The sequence below is a fragment of the Dendrobium catenatum genome, unplaced genomic scaffold, assembly GCF_001605985.2.
Source record: "Dendrobium catenatum unplaced genomic scaffold, ASM160598v2 original_scaffold_144855, whole genome shotgun sequence".
NCBI lineage: Eukaryota > Viridiplantae > Streptophyta > Magnoliopsida > Asparagales > Orchidaceae > Dendrobium > Dendrobium catenatum.
Genome location: NW_021463285.1, coordinates 615,761 through 637,675, shown reverse-complemented (window position 1 = coordinate 637,675; position 21,915 = coordinate 615,761). Strand labels below are relative to the sequence as shown.

The window sequence follows — 21,915 nt, the reverse complement described above, 5'->3', positions numbered from 1 at the left end:
AGAAATTTGATTGGAGATTAATTATTTGCAAATGAAATATCATGAGTCAGCATGATTAATTGATAATTGAATATAATTTATATTAGATACAACATATATTGAGGCATAAAATAATGACAGTTTATTAAAATTATTTTATTAAATTAAAGTGTTAGGAAATCATATATCTTAGGGCAACTTAAATGTGCCTTAATATTAAACATATTTCATCAAATAAATGTGTTAGGAAAGTTAACCTATTATGACACATAATATTTGTCATATTTATTAATAAATTCAATCATATAAACATGTTGGAAAAGCTGGTCTATTAGGACACCTTATAAGTGTCATTAAAGAGACTATGCCATCAAAATTATATGTCATGAAAGTTTAATTTTTAGGGCACAAAAAGTGTCCTTAACCTTATGCCAATGGCCACCTAAGTGACACCATTGTTTGATGTCTTAATATATCATGTGCCCTAATAGATACATATTAGGGCACTTTAAGGTACCCTAACAGCCATTATTTTTTGTAGGCCTTTGATTTTTTTAGTAAAATATATAATAAACTAAGTTTTCTATAAGGGTTTATATACGACCTTATCACCTTTATTTATCTCATAAGTCTAATGATTAATTAAGTTGTTATTAAATAATGAAATTTTACCGATAATTAATTTACATTTTGTACATGTTAATCAACAGTGTAATCTTATTTTGAAAACTATATAAAGTTGTACATAGAAGAATAAAATTGTAGAAATATAATAATCATTGTCATTTTATTGTAGAGAGATAAACTATTATCAAATTAAAATGATAAAATCCTTTACACTTACAATATTTTTTATTATTTATAATATATTTTTCATGACTTCAAATCAAAATAGCAAAAAAACAAAAAACAGTAAATTTCAATTACTTTTTTATATGACAATTAACCTCAAACCACTTTAAAGCTTAGTTACTATAAAGTTTTGTCAAGCAATGAAATGTGTGTTAGGATAAATAGTTTTAAATTTCTAAGGCTTCATTTTTTTTTTTTAACAAAACCAAATTTTATTAGATAAAAATTCAGATACAACACATGAACAAAGAAAACAGGCCAAAGAAGAAAAAAATACATCCATAGGCACACAATTCTCGTAAGGGTCAAAATTCATCAGACTCAGACATCCACATGGTTGTCAGGCATGGGTCATCCAAGGAGGACAAAGCATCCAAAAAATTGACAGCCAGCAAAACTGAAATCTCCACCAAAGTTGCCCAGCAAGCCTAGACCATCCAAGGCGCATGCATGATACCTGTTTCATCATTGTGCGGACCCCAAATCTGTGACGCACTGAAAGCAATTCCAAAATAACCACCAAAACCAAAACTAGTGAAAGATCAAAAGGGACCATCATTTTTTTTAGCTTTACAATGTCTAGATTTATCATTCTTATGAAGGAAATCATCGTCTGCAATTAGAATAGCACTCATAGCTAACTCATTAAACTCCTAATAGCTTTAACATAAGGCATAGACAAAGCAGACGGACACAAACCAGAAGAACAGCTTCCCCACCCTCACCCGACAAATTATTAGCTTTAACATAAGGCATAGACAAAAGCAGACGAGTTAAGGTCAGGATGCAAAATCCGACAAATAGCCTTCGAATGACCCAAAGAATAGCAATGCGTACAATACTCAGGGAATTCTTCCAAAACCAATGACTGCACATATCCTATATTATTCGGGTCAATCCAAATTTTATCAGGATATTATTTGGTCACATCTAGTTCAACCAAAATGCGAGCAATAGACGGACGCGAACCAGAAGAAGTTGCATTATCAATCTTTAAGGTTGCCAAAAATGGAGCCTAAGCCATGAAGAATATGCAGAGCAAAGAGATGGGGTCGAAGGTTAGGAAAGGATAACCAAATTAGGATAACAGACGATTCAACCTCAATGTCCAAAATAGGAGTTCATTTAATCAATTTCATATAGCAATTACTCACAAAATAAGACCTATAAGCAAACACACCATAGTAATCCAAATTGTTAAAGAGTTTAATCAACACATTTCATTTATTAAGAATGGTAACAAAACAATCGCAATCAAGCTTTAGGTTGAAAAATAAATTCCTAATAGTATCAAGCGATAGCCTTCGGCCAGAGAATTTCCCAACTAGGGCTAATTCAAAAGGAACAAAAATAGATAAGATTTCAGCTTCCGAAATCCACAAGGCTGACATACCCCAATGACATGACACTTTAAGGTTAGGAAAGGAGACGGAAGAATGTGACACACCATATAAAGCATCTTTAAAAGAAAGAGAGGAGGATCCATCCAAAAAATCAGGATACCTAAAATGAGGAGGCGCCATAAAACCAAAACCGATCGCAAACTACAACGAAAACAGAAAAGAAGAGAAGAAGGAACTTTCCTGAAGCTCACGAGGAGCATCGCCTGACAAAAGAGGCAGAGAAATCGCCGAAAGGGGCGGCGCCTAGGGCGAAGCCCTAGCACATCCCAGAGAGAACGGGAGAGAAACGATCCAGCGGAGCCTTAGAGTGAGGAAATAGCTTATGTTAATTTCTAAGGCTTCATTTGAATATACCATAAGATGAAAAAAAATGCATTCCCATCATAAAAAGAAACAAAATTTCTTTCTTTTTTTTTTTCTCCATGCAAATTTGAATAGACTTTCACATGATTTTAACTCTAAAGTGAAGCTTAATATTTCATTTTCTAATTTATTTGTAAGTAGTCATCATTGTGTATTGAAACATCCACTTTGATAGAGATATGATTTATTATCTTTAAAAAAATAAAAAAACTCGCACTTATAAAGATAAGTTAAGAGCAACTTATAAGAGAACAATATTTTAAAGTGAATCCCTTATAAGAGGGGAAACTACCGGACATAGCTTGATTGTAAAATTTGCACTATTTTAAGTTAGATATTAAAGAACTTATCTTTTTCATAACTGGAGAATGCAACATTTAAGAGCCATGTGAGATATTTTTCACGGTCGAAGCATGAGTGTTGAGATATTTAAGTTGTCATTAGATATGGTTGGTGGTTGTCTAGATCTCTCTTCTTAAAGGAGAGGAGAGGGACAATTGTGAAGACAAACATTTGATGCTGGTGGTTAATGAACACCAAGTGTTGGTCATTGGCAGGTGTTATATAACAACAATCGGCAATATTTAAAGCCAAGTGATAGTTGTTGGTTAGATAGGTCATTCTTCTTATAGGAAGGACAACATATGAGTAAAAAAGGCATGCATTAGAGGTTGGTTGCCAACGTACGTCAATCATTGCCAAGCAGTGAACATTGGTCATTTAGGAACATCATATGTCAGGTTCTAGTAAGCAACGTGCTAAGTCATTATCCTTATTAGATGGGAGATCGACAACTAGGAAACACCACATTAAATGATAATCAATCAGAGTGTCAGAGATTGGGTGATCGTCAATTATGTGATAAATCATTCTTCTTATAAAAAGAAAGACTAGAGACAAAAAAAGTGGAGTCAAGCATCGATTGATAGGACAATCAAATGATGATAAACTAGGAACATCGAATGACATTCAACTAGGACTATCAAATGATGGTTGAATACGAAGGTTAGACGTCAGCCTAGGCAGTCCGCACTCATTCTCATCATAAGAGGAGAGATCAGTGACCACGAAGGCTAATGTCAGACATTGATAACATCGAGCGACAATCAATAGAAAATTTCATAGGCCTACAACATCCATAGTCATAATAAATAATTTTTCCAATAGGAGGTCAGAAAACTGAGAAGACTAATATTAAACATGGGCAATCAACCAAAGCTTCCATCATGCCTAACAACATAAATTATACCAATGTGTTTTATATATATAGAAACAGACCATTAAAAACCAACACAGCGTTTCCTTTCTTTTGTGATTGCATATAAAATATCCAACTGAATCCTGACCCTACTTCCCTTTCAATCTGGTAAGTCATCGCTCCTGTGCTCCGGGCTTCTAATAAGCTACCCAACTACACCAACATAACTAACATTTATTCTTCTCATCTCTTCTCGCCTCTTGGATGATAAAGGGGGAAGCATATCGCATGTCCGATCGAAGAAATGGCGGAGAAGACGAATCTTCGAGGGGAGAATTAGATAAGCTAATACCGCGCAACAGAGGGCCTCGCGATCACGAGGAGGAGGAGGAGGAGGAAGATGGGATCCAATGCGAGAAGACGAAGCTTCTTCTAGAGATTTCAGAGAATCAGAGGAAGGAAAGCGACGAGGAGAAACAGAAGCAAGTGAGTTTCCATGGAAATCAAAAGAAGGTCCGATCAAAGGTCAAGAGGATACTCCTCACACCATTCCGGCAATTCAACAAACACCGTGAGGGCAAGAAGAAGAAGGCTGCAGATAGGCGATGTTGTAAAGCTCCTTTCCCTTATGATGGAGAGGATTTCGGAGGTAGGCCTCCTTCTTGCTACCCTCGTGTACCTTCTATACCTCACAAAACCCGCACCGATACGACCATGGCAAAGCCAGAAACTTCATCCTATTACTATTTCTCCAAATCCTTTATTGAAAAGAACGATTTTTACTCCCCTGATTGTAATGTTCATCGCGACATCCCTCGTTCTCACAGAAATTAGATGCTTATCTTTGAAATTTTCAAAATTTTTTGTTCTCCTTATCTATAAATTAATCCTTTCATTATCTTCTTCTTCTTGGTTTCCAGTTTTGATACGTTTGTCTTAGTTCTCATATTGATTCGTTGAAATAGAACTGAAATTCGAGGGATGGTTGGAGAGGTTGCGTGTTGATTGACAACTTAATCTCATTAATATTATTTAGGAAAATTTTTGGGATTGATCTCCCCTTATAAATCCTTTCAAATGCACAGTACAAGATAAGAAATAAAAGCCATTCTGTTCAAATTTTCCAGTTCTTGATATATGAGGCAGGTGTTTGCTAATCACCTTCCATTATATTTTAAAATTAAATAATCACTTAAATTAGGATCCGTTTGGAATAGTGATAGCTTTTTGTAGTGATGATCGTAAAATTATTATGAGAAAATTTTTTCTTATAATTATTTACCCTTTTGATGGAGGCTTATTTGGTCAAAAATCATAATACTTTTCTTTCCATCAATAGTACATTTATTCCAATTTAACTCCTCTCTCCAAATCTGGTTTTAATGTTGCCTTCTATAGATTCTTCTGTGGTGCCGCTCTCTGTCTTTGGCAGTATTAGCTTTTCCAGCTGTGCTCACCAAATATTTTCCCTAAAAACAAATAAAAATGCAAATCATTTAAAAGATTTCCTTATTGGTACCATAAAGTTTCCTTCAGAGTACTGAAAATAATTTTTTTTTTATTTTTTATTTTTGGGAAAATTAAGGACTTAGCCCATTCTATTGAAGCAAAAATTTAAAAGATACAATAGATGCAGCAAGAAAGAACAACAGGTGAGGTTGTCATTGTTCCAGAATAAGCCTGTTCAAAACTGTTGCTAGAAGTTAGCAGGTTCATTAAGATGATGAAGATATTTTATAAAAAAAAAAGTTCTCAACGGCTCTTTTATTGTGTTTTTTCGATATTTTTTCAATTTAAATCCTAATAATGACAACTTTCTTATATAACAATAACAACCGCCCTTTATCCCACTATGTGGGAATGGCTACATGATTTTTTTTTTTTTCGTTGTCTTATTAAGAGTCAAATTTTCATTGAAATCTGATAAGAAATGATCATTTCTAATGCTTTCTAGCCAAGTATTTTTAAGTCTATCTGTACCTTCTTAATATTAGCCATATCTGATATATATACTCTTCTGATCGAGTCATCCAAGGTTTCTCTCTCTAATCTTATCTGTAATTGAAGCTTCTCTAACCTTTTCATTTTATCTGTGACAAAGAAATCAATCATAAAAAAGAGTGGGAGTCACAATGACCTTTCTACGAAGGTTGATTACCATCCAAAGTCTGCATAAGACTTCTCATCTTAAGGCTTTAGCTCCACAACTGAACATTTATTTGTCGCCAAGAGAGTCTTTTTTGGTGAATTCAGTTACTGGGTCTAAGTTCAACTATTCCAATATATGATTTTAAGAGAAAACAGCCACTAATATTTATCTGACAGAAAGGTGGGAAATTGAATTCTTATACTCAAAGATTTGATTTGATGGAGCTAGACTGGATCACTAGATGTCGAAGCTTAGTTGAAGGCAGTCAAGTCAGATTGATAGCTTCCAATCCCAAACAGATGACAAGTCACATTGGTGGTGCCCAGGCCATTCCCAATCAGATGATAAGATTGTCTAATTTATGATTTAAATTTACTTTTTGATACTAAAAAAGAGCTATTCCCTCTATCCAGATTTCTTTTGTCAATTCTTAGGACAAATTGCATCAGCTAATTGAGAAATTATTCTGTGCGGAGTCCGGACAGGAAGAACCGTTCGGATATGTGAGTGTACACATAATGTGTATCAAATTAGTATACATACTATTTGTACACAATGTGTATACTCACAGTCCGGACGGTTTTTCTCGTCCGGACTCTGCACAGAATAATTTCTCTGACAAATTAGGCTCATTTCGAACTGGGAAGGAAGGCTAATAGGCCTCGGGAAAACTTTTCAGGTCTAGGTGGGTGGTCAGAAATGTAATTCAATTGTTTGCTATCTTTCAAGAATTCTTCATTTTAAGAAGGCATGAAATTAAGCTGAAACTGACTTCTCATCTTTTCCAACCTTTTGCAGCATAAAAGTTAGCATGCTTCAGAAATTGTTAAACAGAACTACTTCAGCTATGTAATGTTTATTTACCTCATCTGTGTAGACTTTTCCATTAGCGGCCTCAAAGTTGCATCTGTCTTAAGTGAGAATAACTCAATCTCCAGATACACACAAATTTAAATACCAATTTCATGAATGTCATTTATGTCCTATGATGACAGCCAAATTTGCTGACATCTAACTATCATGCTATCTAATGGCAAAACTGAATGAGTAGAGAAAGAAATATTACAATCATTGACGATTCTTTTTAAAAAAATCAAGACAACACTAAGGTTTTGTTTGGGACGATTTTCTTACTTCTTCTTAAAGCAGATTTTTTATATAAGAATTAAAATTTTCTACTGAAATGCTGCTTAAGAAGCAGTAAGAACGCCGTACGAAACAAAGCCTAAATTAAAGTATGTTGGACTCGAAATATGACAATGTTACATGAATAACACTATTGTGTAGATAATTCAGTTAGCCTAGTTAACGGCCCTTAAGATAAAACTTCTAGCAGTGAAAGCATCTCCTTAGAAGAGAGAAAATTTATAAGAGGAATACAGCATATTAGGATTTGCTGAGCTTCAAATAGGATATTAAGATCTACATGAAAAACTGATTGAGCCCGGCTTGCAAACGAATATAATTTTAAAGCTTTAATGAAGTCAGCAATCTCTTCCCATAGCTCCCACTGCTCCAAGTCACAAAGCTTGTAGTTGAAGTTAATTTCATGATTTCGCCCCATGCAATTCCACTAATTCTGCAACTTCTACCCTTCGCTATTCCCAGTTGCATTGTGCCATCCACTGAGAGCTTTCCATTTTCAGAACATCGGATTGGCAAACGAAACATTGCATTTCCATCAATCTGCGCATCATTTTTTTTTACTCGAGCAACCTTCAGAGTATCAACCAAATATAAATTCTTCACCATGAACAAGAGTACCATTTGAGGGGATATTATCAGCAGAATTCAAGTTGGATGATTGAAGTGGAGGAATGCATCGGGCTTGATGTGCGATAGAAAAGCCCCCCTCAAATTTAAAGGAAAATTCTATATGATGGTGGCGAGACATGCAACGCTTTATGGTGCCGAATGTTGGCCATTAAAAGAGAAGCATAATACTAAGTTAAGTGTTGCAGAGAGAGGATGATTAGGTGGATGAGTGGCTTTAACCTTAGAGATAGAATACGAAATGAGCATATACGTGAAAAGGTTGGAGTAGCTCCAGTGGAAGATAAGATTAGAGAGAGTCGCCTTAGGTGGTTTGGTCTCATTAAACGGAGGCCTTCCGATGACCCGGTTAAAAAAGTTGATGTATTATATTTGACTTATGTTAAGAAAAGTAGGTAAACCTAAAAAGACTTGGTTAGAAAATATTAGAAATGATCTTTATTTATTCGATTTAATTGAGAATTTGACTTTTAACAAGAAACAATGACGAAAAAGGATTCATTTAGCCGACACCATGTAGTGGGGCAAAGGACAAAGGCTTGATTTTGTTGTTGTTGTTGTTGAACAAGAGCACCATTTGATATTATTAGTGAAAAAGATTCACTCTTTGTATTGATAAGTACCACTTAGAGTAGAAACAATCTCCAAAGAAAGAACATGAAAGAAAATCTAAGGAACACTGCTCACGTTTGACTTCATAATCCATATTACAAAAGTATATATACCCATTGTTCAATTAATAACACCCATTCCTGAAGTAATAAGACAAAGACAAAATCTTGGAAGTTATGAAAATAAATTGAAACTGTTTAGAGCTTAACTGTTGTCAATAATCATTCAACTACATTGGACGCTACTACGGCCTTCATACCCATTGTCTTGCTTGCTCCATATTAGAGTGGTGGTTTATTTGGTTTGAAGTAAAATGGATGTAACCTATTAAAAATATAGGAGTTCTGAGAATATTGATGTTTGGTTTGCAGTAAAACAAATGTAACATAAGATTTTGCTGCATTAAAAATTAATTATATTGTTCAATTTTAGTGTATTTTGAATTCATCGGATTTGGGGGATTTCTAAATGCACCGATTCATCGCCATTATCATTGTTTGCCGCCAGCAACCATTACTATCAACCGCCATCATTGCCGGCTAACACCATCCACCACCACTGACCACCACCGCCACCACCCACCAATGCCCACCACCGCCAATCACCACTCCACCTCCGACTCTGTTGCCATCAACCACCGCCCGCCACCAGCTGCCACAACCACCCTCCACTGCTAACTACCTATTGCCGTCGTTGACCACAACCAGCATTATTTTTGGAGTTTATATTGTAATCATTTAAGCAAAAGTCAAATAAAAAAATAATCACCTATATTTATTTTATATTAACCTAAATAAATCTAAAACATTTTAAATACGCTATATTTTTTTTTATATTGTACTTTTTTATGTGCATCTTTTCTTATTTTGCTATTTCTAATTTTATTCTTAAATTGTCACTTGCTCTATATTTAAGAGCAAAATTAAAAATATATGGTTCATTTAAAATGCATGTATTTAAAGCTATCATATTTATTAAAAATATGTATTTAAAACAAGTTTTAAAATATATGTATTTAAAATTTATCATAACAAATAAAAATTTATTATATTTGATTTGCATCAAATTAAATAATTTATATATTTTTAAAATACATTTATATATTTTACATTATATCTAAAATGCATGTATTTAAAGCTAATCTAAAATTCAAATTATTTGGATCAAACAACCCTTTAGGGCTCACCAACCGAAAACCTTATTTCTCATTTTAAAATATAGTAATATTCATATCAAACAGTAATTTATCTTTAACAAAATTTCATTTCTAACATCAAAAAAGAATATTATGTATATATTCTTTCTCATCTAATAGTGAGAATGGGTGAATAACGTTCTAAACAGTATTGACTTCGCATTTTTCACAACGGAGATAAAATGCAAAAGAAGAGTTTTCATTTGACATTCGGATGGACTTTGGCCAAAGTTGACGAATTAAGTTTGATCAGAAATTTAGGCTTCTTTTAGGATAACTTTTTAGAGATTTTTTAAAATAATTTTTTAGTACAAAAATTAAGGGCTTCTTAAAATTTTTGTATAAAAAATCGTTTTAAAAATCATTAAGAAAGCAGATTTATCTCATTTGAGATGATTTTTTTATTGTTTTTAAAAATAAATATTAGTACAAAAATTAAAAAAATTTAATTAAAAATCTACTTTAAAAATATGATAAAAAGGTATAATCAATTACTCTCGAACCACCGAAGTTCATTTAAAATGCGCGGGAAGGGGATGACAGTTCGGTCATTTGTTATACCCTCCTTGCTTTCTCTTTCTGAATTCGGCCGCCATTATATCCATTCCCTCCATGCTCGCAGGATTAGGGTTCCGGCGAATCCTGCACTCCAAAATTAGTCCGTTCGTCTTCTTCCAAATCGCTCGTTCGGTCTCAGGAAATCGCGCATCCAAACCTTCACCTGACATCGAATCCCTTGTCCTCCGCCAGTACCGCGATGGTAAATTCCGTGACCTCTTCCGCGCCGCAATCTCGGAGCCCTCCTTTCTCCTTTCCGCTTGCCAGAACCTCTGTCTTGAAGAAATCCCCCCTTCTGCTGACTCCATCAACCGCTTTATCTCCATCGAAGATATCGCTTTCGATCTTCGCGAGGGCCGATTGGACGTCGAGTCCTTGTGCGTCAAACTCCTTCCCTCTCGGAAGAAGGGGACGCATCTGGTCCTCCCCAATCTTAAGCTCAAAGTCGTAATAGAGGCTGTGCGCATGGCCCTAGAAATCATTTATGAGAAGCGCTTCGCCACCTTCGCTTATGGCGGCCGAGTGGGGAAGGGACGTCACACCGCCGTACGCTACCTGAAAGCCGCTGTCGAAAATCCGAACTGGTGGTTCCGAGTGCCCTTCAGGAGACAGGCCTTGGATCTCTGCCGATTGAAGGCCGCTTTGGCCGAGAAGATCGAGGATGACGCATTGATTGGCTTCATCGAGCGGCTGTTCACATCAGAGGCAGTTGTTATCGAGCTTGGAGGACTTGATTTGGGCCGAGGTTTTCCTCAAGAGAGCAGTTTGAACTCAATTCTGGTAAACATTTACTTTGATGGTCTGGATCAAGAGATCCAGGAGATTCGGGCTCAAATACATCGCGGTAATCCGAAATTAAGGAACCTCGAGAAGGCGGAGAACTCCCTGGTTTTTCATAAACCGGTACGAGTTTATGCTGTGCGGTACTTGGATGAGGCATTGATTGTCACTTCTGGCTCTAAGCTGCTGACGATAGACATTAAAAATAGGATTTTTAAATATGTCGAGGGAAATATGAATCTGAAGGTAGACAAACTGAAGGCCCATATCCACAGTGCTGTCTCTGAAAAGATGGATTTTTTAGGAATGGAGCTCCAAGCTGTCTCTCCTTTGGTTCTTCACCCCCCACTGTCTGAAAAAGCCATGAGAGCAAAGAAGAAGCACCTCAAGCAAAAGGCAGCCAAAGCTCTTGAGCTGAAAAATGCTCGTGAAACAATAAGAAAGAAGCTCGGATTGAAGATAATGAAACATGTTTTCAAGAAGCTGAAGCGTGTTGGTGGGTTCAAAATTGATCTGCCTGTTGAGGGCGAAGTTAGAGAGCTGTTTAGGACTTGGGCAGAAGAAGTAGTGGTGGAGTACTTAAAATCGAAAGAAGATTGCTACCACTGGCATAAAATGCTAACTTATGGTAACTTCTTGTCTCTGAAGAGAGTGAGGGATCAGTTGCCTGAATCTTTAGTTGATGCTTATGATCAATTTCAGGAGAAATTGAATAAACATTTAATGCCTGAGAGAGCTAGCAAGCACGTTGAAGATAATGAAATGGTTGAAAAAGATGAAGAGAAGAGATATGCAAAGAGGACAGTGGAGGATTTGATAGAATTATGTATGAGAGTAAATGCACCAATAGAGCTTGTGAGAAGAGCAATAAAACTGGCTGGGTTTACAAACTCCATGGGACGGCCCAGGCCAATCAAGCTGCTTATCTGCTTGGATGATTCTGATATAATAAAATGGTATGCAGGTGTTGCAAGGTCATGGCTGGACTTCTACTGTTGCTGTCGCAACTTTAAGATGGTGAAAACTGTTGTAAGTTATCACTTGCGGTTTTCTTGTCTTCTTACACTTGCAGAAAAGCATGAATCCACCAAGAGTCAGGCCATTCAACACTATACCAAGGACTTAAGGATTATTGGTGAAAATGGAATGGAGGAAGTGTACTTTGCCACTGAGAAGGAAATAAAGATGTTGGGGGACAGAAACCTTTCAGATCCAAAACCTGTGGATGGTGCCATCACTATGGTTTTAGTCAGATTAGCAATCGATGAGCATTCACCGGTCTGTTTGGCCCATTTCTGTGAAAGCACAAATAACACTATCTATCGTGTGCGTTTGCTGCAAAACCGTTTAAATGTTGATCCGCTGAAAGAAGATAAATGGGTACCAGGGATGGGTGCAATTCATGAGGCTCTGAATAGAAAGTGTTTGCCTCTTTGCTCAAAGCATGCAACCAATTTGTTCATTGGAAATATCTGTCTTCAAGACATTGACTGCACCTCATTTCTGAATGCAGATTAAGGCTTCATTTGGGATGACTTTTTTATTATTTCTTAAAGCAGCTTTTTAGTAAAAAAATACATTTTTATACTAGAAAACTGCTTTAAGAAGCAAGAAGAAAGCCGTCCCAAACGAAATCTAAATAATTCAAATATGATAAGCTTGGAGGAAATTCCTCTAATTATTTTTCCCTTAGTTTGAAGAGCATCAGCAGCATAAGCAATTTAGATTTGCAGAAGATATCTGCAATTTAGATGTTGGAACTTGATGGAAGACACTCCTGCAAACTGTGATGTTCTATTTGGTTGCTTCTCGTTATCAGTAGAGATCTTGATTTAATAGAATTTAGATTTGCAGAAGATATCACTATAGATCGGTACAGAATATCACTGGCTTTCTCGGTATAGCTGCTGCTATATGAAGAACTAAAGTAGGATATTTCCTCTCAGCTCAAAGTTTGGATTGAAAATTGGATAGATTGTTTAACATTGAACATTAGTGGTATGAATAATTGTCGGTTTGGCTTGAGGTACTTTTACTAAAATGTTCCAAGATTTTTTTAAGCATATTAATTTATCGTTTCTATTATCTGATAATGATATGTTCGTGTTGCTTTGCAGATCACTGCATTTTTCTGAGCAGTTTGGAAGTCAAGGTTTATGATACCGTCATCATGTCTCTTGACGTAATGTATGTGGTATTTCTTACAGATTTTTTTTCTTCTTTAATTCTATATGTATGAATGCATATACGCATATATTCATTCATGCATCTAAATTTGAATGAATCTAGATATGCATCAATGCATTTGTACATATAAATCAATATATGTACTTGTCTATACATCTAGTTTTTTTCCTCAGCAATTCCTTTTTTTAATTGTTATTACTTATAACAATTATGTCATTGAGTGTTTTATGAAGAGGGTATGATCTCTTAGTTTATTTGTATCTAGCTCCTTTTATTGCCTTCATAAATCTGCCAAACTCTGCTCTTGGGAATATTCAAGACTATATAGAGACTTTTTTAAGATTTCCAATTTTGTTCTTTTTGAAATAACTTTCAAATCCAAGTGATGGATTTCTTTAACATCTACATGTAAGAAAATATTATTTAAACCATATTTTTGCATGATTCATCTAAGTTTAGTGGCTAGATAGATAAGATCCAAATTTTGTTTATTTTTGTAACAATAACAAAATGTTTTTGATAGTCAATTCCGTAAGATTATTAGTCCATCAAAGCTAATTACAGAAAAATGAAAAAAATTCCCCAAGCAGGGTTGGCAATTTGAGGGAGCACATGGATTGCAATCCTAAGGTCACAAGAAGATCGATCTAATGGTTAGAACTTGTAATCCATCTAAAGGATCTCTACTAAGGTTGGTTGATATGTGGTTACCACAAAGGGTTAGCCATGCATGGTATTGGGGTGGGAGATCATGTTTGTTTAGGGTGTGGACCCCACTATAGCCTGCATATATGAATTGCTTTTTTGTGCTAATCTATCTCATCTGACTTCTAGTAGTTTGGAGGAAGCTTATGAAGATCATAAACTTTTTTCATTATATTTGGTTGCACTGAAGTACTTATGATGATTGGTTTGCTATAGTTTTTGGTTCTTTGGCCCAGCTTAAGTTGTCAGAGTAGATGCTTTTCTACCTTGTTCTTTGCAAATTAATATTTTTTTAAATAGTGATGTGTCTATCACCTACAAATGCTATGATATGAGTGATATGATAGCTATCCTACACCCTTTAACTTAAGCATTCAGACCAAGATCCTACTGGAATTTCTTGTATTTGGCATTATCTGACTATTCCATTATGCCTCAAGCAGACAGAAAAAGGAAGACCGTAGTTGTCGTCCATGGAGGGTGCCTGATTTTCTTATGGATTAACTACACAATTCCAGTTTTGTTATAATGGAAAATAATAATGCAACATATGAGTGTGTGAAAGTACTAAACATTCATTTTTCAATTTTTCGTATGGGCCACTTGGGCGTGGCAGATGGTATCTGAATATTTTTTAATGCTTTGAGCCTGTTTTTCTGCCACAAAATTAGTTTTTTTGGTGCATTTTGTTTTTTCCATCTCACCAATATCCACACTATACACCTTTTGCTTTTCTCATTCTTATTCCTGAAAATCTCTTGGGGCACGATTAAAAAATTGGCACTTCATTCAATTATTGATAGCGGCGATGGGGTTTTTTATTGAGTGGTGTATTTAATGTGCATATGCTGAGCGTAATTATACTGAATTTTTTGTGTTAGATCTACTATTGAGCTTGAGAATACAAGATTTGAGGTACAGGTCTTAAACAGGCAGAAGAAATTGCAAAAACTGTATAAAAAGAAAAATGTTTCATATATGATGCAAACTCATTTTAATTTTTTCATTATGTGAATATATTTATTGATTCAAATAAATAATATATGAAATTTTACTTAATTGTAAAAAACTATATAAATCTTTGTTGTGATATATTTTACTAGCTAAAGTAATATCATCATAGATATGAGGCATTCTAATGCAAAATTTTAATTATCATTCTTTGCAGTATCTTATGATGGCATAATGCAGTTTAAATTGGATGCATTGGATTATATTTCATTTGAAATGTTTGGTTGAATGTAATATAAATTTTGTGAGATGATTTATTTTGTTTAGTTGAATGTATTTGAAATACAATATTACAAAAAATAACAATATTCTTCTAGCAAACATAATGGCATGGGTTTTCTCAATAAAAAAATGTAAGGAGTGAGTGGAAAGGCTTGATGAAATCCTCTCTCTCAAGCTCGCCAGGTTCCCCTTTTATATACTTGATTTATTCCCCTTCATATATTTGACAACATTCTCGTTACATTTACCACGCAGTTACTTACCTTGCTGGCCACCTAAGGGTGATCTGTTTGGGATAATAAGAATTTTAATGGCCTTGATGTGGGTGTCACGACAGGCCTGGGCATGTTGTCCACCATGGAGGTCATTGGAAGACTTAGGGTTTATTTGGAGCCGCTTTGTCATTATTTTGCTTTTTTAAGATTACTGTTATATTTTCGTTTAGCTACTATTTTTGATGAGGACATCCGGCCGTAGAAAGTTTATTAGAGAAAGGGTCGGAGTTCTACGGATAGAATCGGATTGCTCCATTTTTATAACACACCGTGTGGGATAAAGAGTTGAAGATGTTGTTGTTTATAGTATTACTTATAATTTTTTAAAAATTTATGTGATGAGAAACTGCTTTGTACAATTTAGTCTTCTAGGCTAATTGTAAAAAAACCGTTTTGTTGCTTATAAAATAATCTATAATATCCATTATAGGTTCAAAAAAAATTACACTCATTTTTACAAAAAACTACAACTATTTCAAATAGATCCTTGGAGTTAGCATCAAATATAAATTTCAAACTTATGAGGCTTCATTTCTCCATCATTATGTTGAGATCGAACATAGGCTGGTGTAGATCATTGAACATCATGATTATAAGCTTGTTTGGGGTGGTTTTCTCATTATTTTATTTTTTAAATTGTTGTCATACTTTTGTTTGGTTATTGTTTTATCGCTATTTTGTTGAAATTTTTATAATGGAAAGCTACTTTTAAGAACAAGAATTATTATTGCTTGATAGTTGAGAAAAAGTAGTTGTCCTGCTTTAAAAAATATTTATGATAGTCTTAACAGTTTTCAAAAAAAAAAAAATCCTACAGTAACTTTACAATCCTATTTATTAAAGTTATAACTGCCCCAAATGGACCGTATGTGTTTAATGTTGATGTCGGTGATATACTTGGCCTTAATGAAGGTGAAGGAGGAGCTCAGGAGACCATCTTTTTAATGGTTTTATGAATTGAACGGTGAGATCATCATTTTTCTTCTTCAGAAGAGCGTGGCCACTGTTCACATAGACCACATACGCCTTCATCATGCCCAACATAGTCACCGTTGGAACAATGTTTTGAGGTGGATTTTTGCCGCAGGAGAAGAACGAAAAACTATTTAAATGAAACAAGGTCGATTCGGGTGACTTTCTTTCTGCTGCAAAAGAAAGCTTCTAATGAGGTATTTTAAATACTTCAACTCTGTTTTACACTCATTATGCGACCAATCAAACAACCCTTAAATTACTTCACTTCTTTGTGGTCAACACAGTCTTAATATTTAGCTAAATCATTACTGGAATAACATGGATGATGAACTAGTTGAAGCTATTTATTAGTGTTTTACTGTCTTTGGCTTCTTTATTACTCAATATATTTTTTTTCTTCTGTTCTTGCTCTATCTTGTTCTAGTAGTGTTCTATAGCAGAAGTGGCGTTGGTATTTGTTTGAGAAATTATTCTGTGTGGTCAAATTTTGTCGTCCAGATGTCTAAGCCCGCAGCTCGGTATTGCTGATGTGGCTCATTCTGTTTGATATCCAGATGTAGAGTTGTGTTCGACTTCCGCATGGAATAATCTCTCCTGACTTTGTGGCTTAACTGGCAATATGGTTTGGAGATATTTTTAAGGTAAGGTGATGTCCTTATTAATTCATTAAACGTTATCTAATTAATGTTTCAGACCAATTATCTTTTTGTTTGGTAATTGGTAGTGCCCTTCTCGAACTATAGGAATTGCATTCATTCAGTTTGGCATCAATAGAGGACACTTGGAGAAAGGTAAAAAAAAAAAACAGTATTTTGCTTCCTGATGTTCATTATTTCAGATTATCCAGTATGTATTTAAGCTTTTGGGGATTTTTGGGTTAAAAAACTTATTGATGCATGACTAAAATGTTTTAATTGCATGCGTTAAGAATTTGCACGATTTTTTGAATAAAACAATTAGGATTAGCAGTCAAAACGACAAAAGAAAACAAGAGAGGGGTGCCTACGTTTAGGCTAAGCTACTTGCCAAGCGCTTGAATTATCAAAACAAGTTAGAAATTCAACAACATGCGAAGTAAATAGCTTTTAACAAAATCCCTAATCTAACAGTAAGATTAGAAGTATAGAAAACACGCTTAATCTTACGTTTACTAAGCTTAGGCATAAGGCGAAGCACGTCTCCTTGTGATTTGTCACCACCTACAAGATTAGGGGATTATGAAGGTAATTGAAAAGGAGAAGAATGTTCACCTTGGTCAAAGCCCGGAAACAAGTAGTCGAGATGTTGAAGAAGTTCGTCGTAGCTTCCCTTGAAGGTTCAACTAGAGTGAGAAGTTTCTCCCAAGCATTGAATGCCTATTTAAATTACTAAATTAAGTTTGGAAAGAAAATATCTCATCCCCTCTTAAATTAAAATTCAAATAGGAGTGAATTTAGTAAGTTGCCTAAAATAAGATTTTATAAATTAGGTAACTTTTCAAATTCAAATTGATTTGAATTTGATTATGAAGGGAGTTACCAAATTTATGGAATCTAAGTTAGGAAAGTGGTGGTGGCAAGTGACGAGGGGAGAGGAGCCAAGGGTGGACGGTGATGAGGGGGGGCCGTGGGTGAGGATGGGGGTTGGGTATGGCGACGAGTGAGGGTGGGGGTTAACTGGCCGACGGCTTTTGGGATCCGGGATGGCTTGTGGCCGGCGGCAAAGGGATGAGAGAAGAAAGACAAAGAGATAAAGAAGAAAGACCACGAGCCCGGCCGTCTCCAAAGCTGGTGGGTGATCCGATTTCCCTCTCCTAGGGATTTCTCTCTCAAGCAAATTCAAGATCTCACAAAGAAACCAAACACGAGAAATTTTCTTATCATCATTTATTCCCTTAGAAGAGAAACATAAGGGATATAAATAGCCTCGTACAAAATGATTCAAAATAAAAAGGCGACAGTGCCCTTGGGGCTTACATACGACCTCCCTTAAGTAAGAGGTAAAATGGGAAAAACAAATACAACATAAATAAGACGAGACAATTAACATAATAAAAACAAATACATGAAATGACTCAAAAATAGATCGACTCGATCATGGCCATAGATCGATGGCCACGCCTCTGATATATTTTTCATTCTCTAATGTCCCCATCACTTATAGGGTTATAATTTGACTAACTGCCCCATAATTTTTTGAAAGAATCAAACTTCTTTATTACAAACTTCTTTGATATTTATGGGTGGTTGGGCTGTGTGATGACAAGTTGATTGCAATGAGACATATGGTACATAATCGATATGCTGGTTGGCTTTCGGATGGTAAATAAGCCATAGCTATAATTGAAGGTTTTGTACCTCTCCTCAATTAGAATATTTGGTATGACTAAAAAGGTTAAACTCTAGCTGAACCCAGACTTAATTTACTCTAGTAAACCTCAATTTACTCTAGAGTCAAAGATTTCAACTAGTATTGAACTCTTGAAGCATGCTTTACATTGTTTCTCTTTAAAGTACTCCATTGGACTAGCTTAAGAGAGGAGAATTAGAGGCACATTATACCGCTCCTCTTATAACCTAACTTCTAAAACCTAAGGCTGGGTCCACCCCATTTCCCCCATTATATCTTCTCTCTTCATTTCTACTCTTGATTACTTAGACTCTCTCACTCTTTGGGCTTTCTTTCTTTAAAGGCTATAAATTCCACTCTCTAAAGATCAATTATTTAGGATGTTAAGTTCTACTCATTGGGTTTTCATTAATTATCACCCATGTTTCCTTGAGTTATCTAATAGGATATATAACTTCTAGCTACTAATCATAGCAGTTAGTGATGCAACTTTGTCTCTGTAACAGATAGAGTGGGCTAATTAAGTTGCCATAAAATGATAAAATTATGAGATTTTGATTTAGTATTAATCATTTAGGCTAATTTAGGCAAACTCATGCACACATTACATATGCAAGTTTCGAACTCAAAACCTCCTGGTTGATTGTCAAAGCGCCCGACCATCATACAAATGTGAGTTGCGCCTTACTCTGTCTTCTTTGCTAATGAACTTTAGCATATAAAGTATAACTATTATTCTTAATCAAGAGTGTTCTTTACATCTAATTGTAGATATAATTAATTTAGTAGGCGTCATCATAATTCTCATTAGAATTAAAAAAAAAAAGTCAAATCATCTATTATTTAAGGATCTATTTGAGATAGCTTTCTAGTTACTTTGCTTTTTATACAACCATCACAATTTCATTTGATTACTATTTTCTTGTTGTTTTCTTAATATTTTTTTTTTTAAAAATTGTGATGAAAAGTTGTTTTATACAATCATAGAAAAAAAAATGTTTTCTCCACAACAACTTTATAACTAACTTTATAAAAAATTATAGTTATCCCAAATAGAAAAAAATTATTCTTTGCGGACACCGGACGTCATCCAACTAGAACGTGACATGCCACTTTTTTGTTCGGTACGGGTGCTGCGTACCAGGTGACGTAGCGCATTCTGATTAACCTTTGAGCTATCTGATGTCTGCACAAAATAATTTCTCTCCAAATAGATCCTAAGATGAACTCTCATAACTTTTCTTTTATTTATTTTACCATTTTGAAGTCTCCTCCTATGATCTTCCCCAAACCCTAAAAAAGGCAATAATAAGTTCCTAAAGTGCATGAGCCGAACAGACCCCACAAGTGGGCCCCTTATTAACCCATGATCATATCGTATTATGTTTTTGATCAAATAATATAGTTAGAGAAAAATGGGTGCAGTGCACGGGCAGAGAGCGAGAGATGAGAAATAGAAAGATTTGATGATAGAAGCACGTGGCTTCTTATTATTACCTGTTTATAACTTTCTTCCATGAGGCAATGGGTTCGTATGGTATTATTGTTGGACAATGCTGCGGTGGGCTCACAAATGACCAAACAAAGACAACAAAAAAGGCGAGGAGAAGGTGGGCTTCCTCTGTGGCTTGACCAAAGCTTGGAGAACTGCATTTATATGTTCAATAATGTAATTTTCAATAATTTTAATTATTATAAAAATATATGTTTTTATTTTTTTTTTTAAATTATATATGTGTGATTACTATAGAGTAATAAAAATGTGTCGAAAATGAAGTCTTTAAGCTTCGTTTGGAGAAACTATTCTGTGCGGAAATCAGATGCAGAACACCGTCCGGAGACCAATGATAATACCCCACATCAGTGGTACTGAGCTGTATCAAGCTGCAGTATTGAGCACAGGGGTGACGTGACGTGACGTGACGCATTCTAGTTGGTCTCTGGATGATGTTTAGCGTTTGCACAGAATAATTTATCCTTCATTTGGGGCAGCTTTCTTATTGCTTCTCAAAGTAAATTTTGTACTAGAAAGTTACTTTAATAAGCAGTAAGAAAGTCGTCTCAACGAAGCCTTAGTCTCCATTGTAATTTATATATGTAAGTACATATGAGTGATTATTTATCAATTAGTTTAAATGAAGATATAATTATGTAAATTTAAAGGTGATGTAAATTGTTTTTTTTTTTCTGAAAAAAATTATTTATGCAAGCACACTTATATGTTATATGATGAAATTAAAAATTTTGAGGGGCACATATGTGCTCCTAGCTATTTGTCCTAATTCAATAAATTGAAGAGGGAGAGTCCCTATACAATTACAAGTCTTGATTTAATAAATGTTTGCATAACTTCACTAAAGGTAGGAAAAATATAATAATGAAAAAAAAAATCAATTATTCTTCACCTATATATTGTGGATTTTATTTATAGATTTCTTATGCCCAATTCAAAATTATTTCATATACCAACCGTATGTCTCACATCATGCATCTTATTGATATCATTGGCTTATATTTTAAAAAGAAAAAAATATTAACCCGTATTTTTATAAAGTATCATGTCGTTGTTAACCTGAATCATAATATCCAATTTTTTTTTTTACGTACACATATTACATATTATTCATATTATATTAATATTTGTAATATTAAAATTATAACAAACATACATCTAATCATGTTATTGACAGTGCATCTAAAACTTCTTGTTAAAAATTTAAATGCATTCATTTTAGCATGTATATAACATTCATATGTGTTATTTATTTTATACTAATATGATGCGACATAAACTTATTAAAATATTAGATGTACATATATTATCTAGATTAAGATATATGTTTTAAAAAATAAGAAACATGAGGGGAAACTTCAATATAATCATATAAATATGTGTAGAATAAATAGAATAATAATATATTTAAGGTTATATGATGAAAATTTTATGATAAACTTAAATTTAGTAAATATTAATAAATAAAATCACTAGAAATATAGATAGGGTAATCAAACCTATTTTAAGACTTGCCAATCTAGTGAAAACGATCTTAAGACCCTCAAAATCTCTCTCCAACCTAGTGAAAACGGAAAATGAATATGACCTCAATCTCTCTCTCTCTCTACATAAATTGCTTTTTTGGATTTTTTTTCTCATTGGAATAAATTTTTTATATATTACAATTTACAACTCATTATAGGGAAAACTCTAAAAACTTTTGAAAAGAGAAAAATTACAGGATCACACACAGCTGAAATTATTTTATTAGTATTTGATTAGATTACAAATGGTTGTTTTGCCCCTGAAATTGAGGATGATCAGGTTACAATAATCAACTGTCGGGTTTAAATCC

General features: G+C 34.5%; 1 protein-coding gene across 8 annotated transcripts; it reads left to right on the top strand.

The window, feature by feature from the left end:
* The first annotated feature begins 10,058 nt into the window (after positions 1-10,058).
* On the top strand, positions 10,059-20,278 carry LOC110113248 (nuclear intron maturase 3, mitochondrial). 8 transcript variants are annotated; one of them, XM_028692194.1, is made up of 6 exons: positions 10,059-12,888; positions 12,980-13,049; positions 16,175-16,431; positions 16,792-16,878; positions 16,981-17,028; positions 20,087-20,278. In XM_028692194.1, exon 1 carries the CDS (start codon positions 10,137-10,139, stop codon positions 12,378-12,380), a length of 2,244 nt encoding a protein of 747 aa, XP_028548027.1. In that variant the 5' UTR covers positions 10,059-10,136; the 3' UTR covers positions 12,381-12,888; positions 12,980-13,049; positions 16,175-16,431; positions 16,792-16,878; positions 16,981-17,028; positions 20,087-20,278. The 8 variants fall into 8 exon arrangements, with proteins under 8 accessions (XP_028548027.1, XP_028548024.1, XP_028548026.1 ...); XM_028692191.1 differs by having other exon boundaries at positions 19,991-20,278; XM_028692193.1 differs by having other exon boundaries at positions 16,962-17,028; positions 19,991-20,278.
* Positions 20,279-21,915: the final 1,637 nt, after the last annotated feature.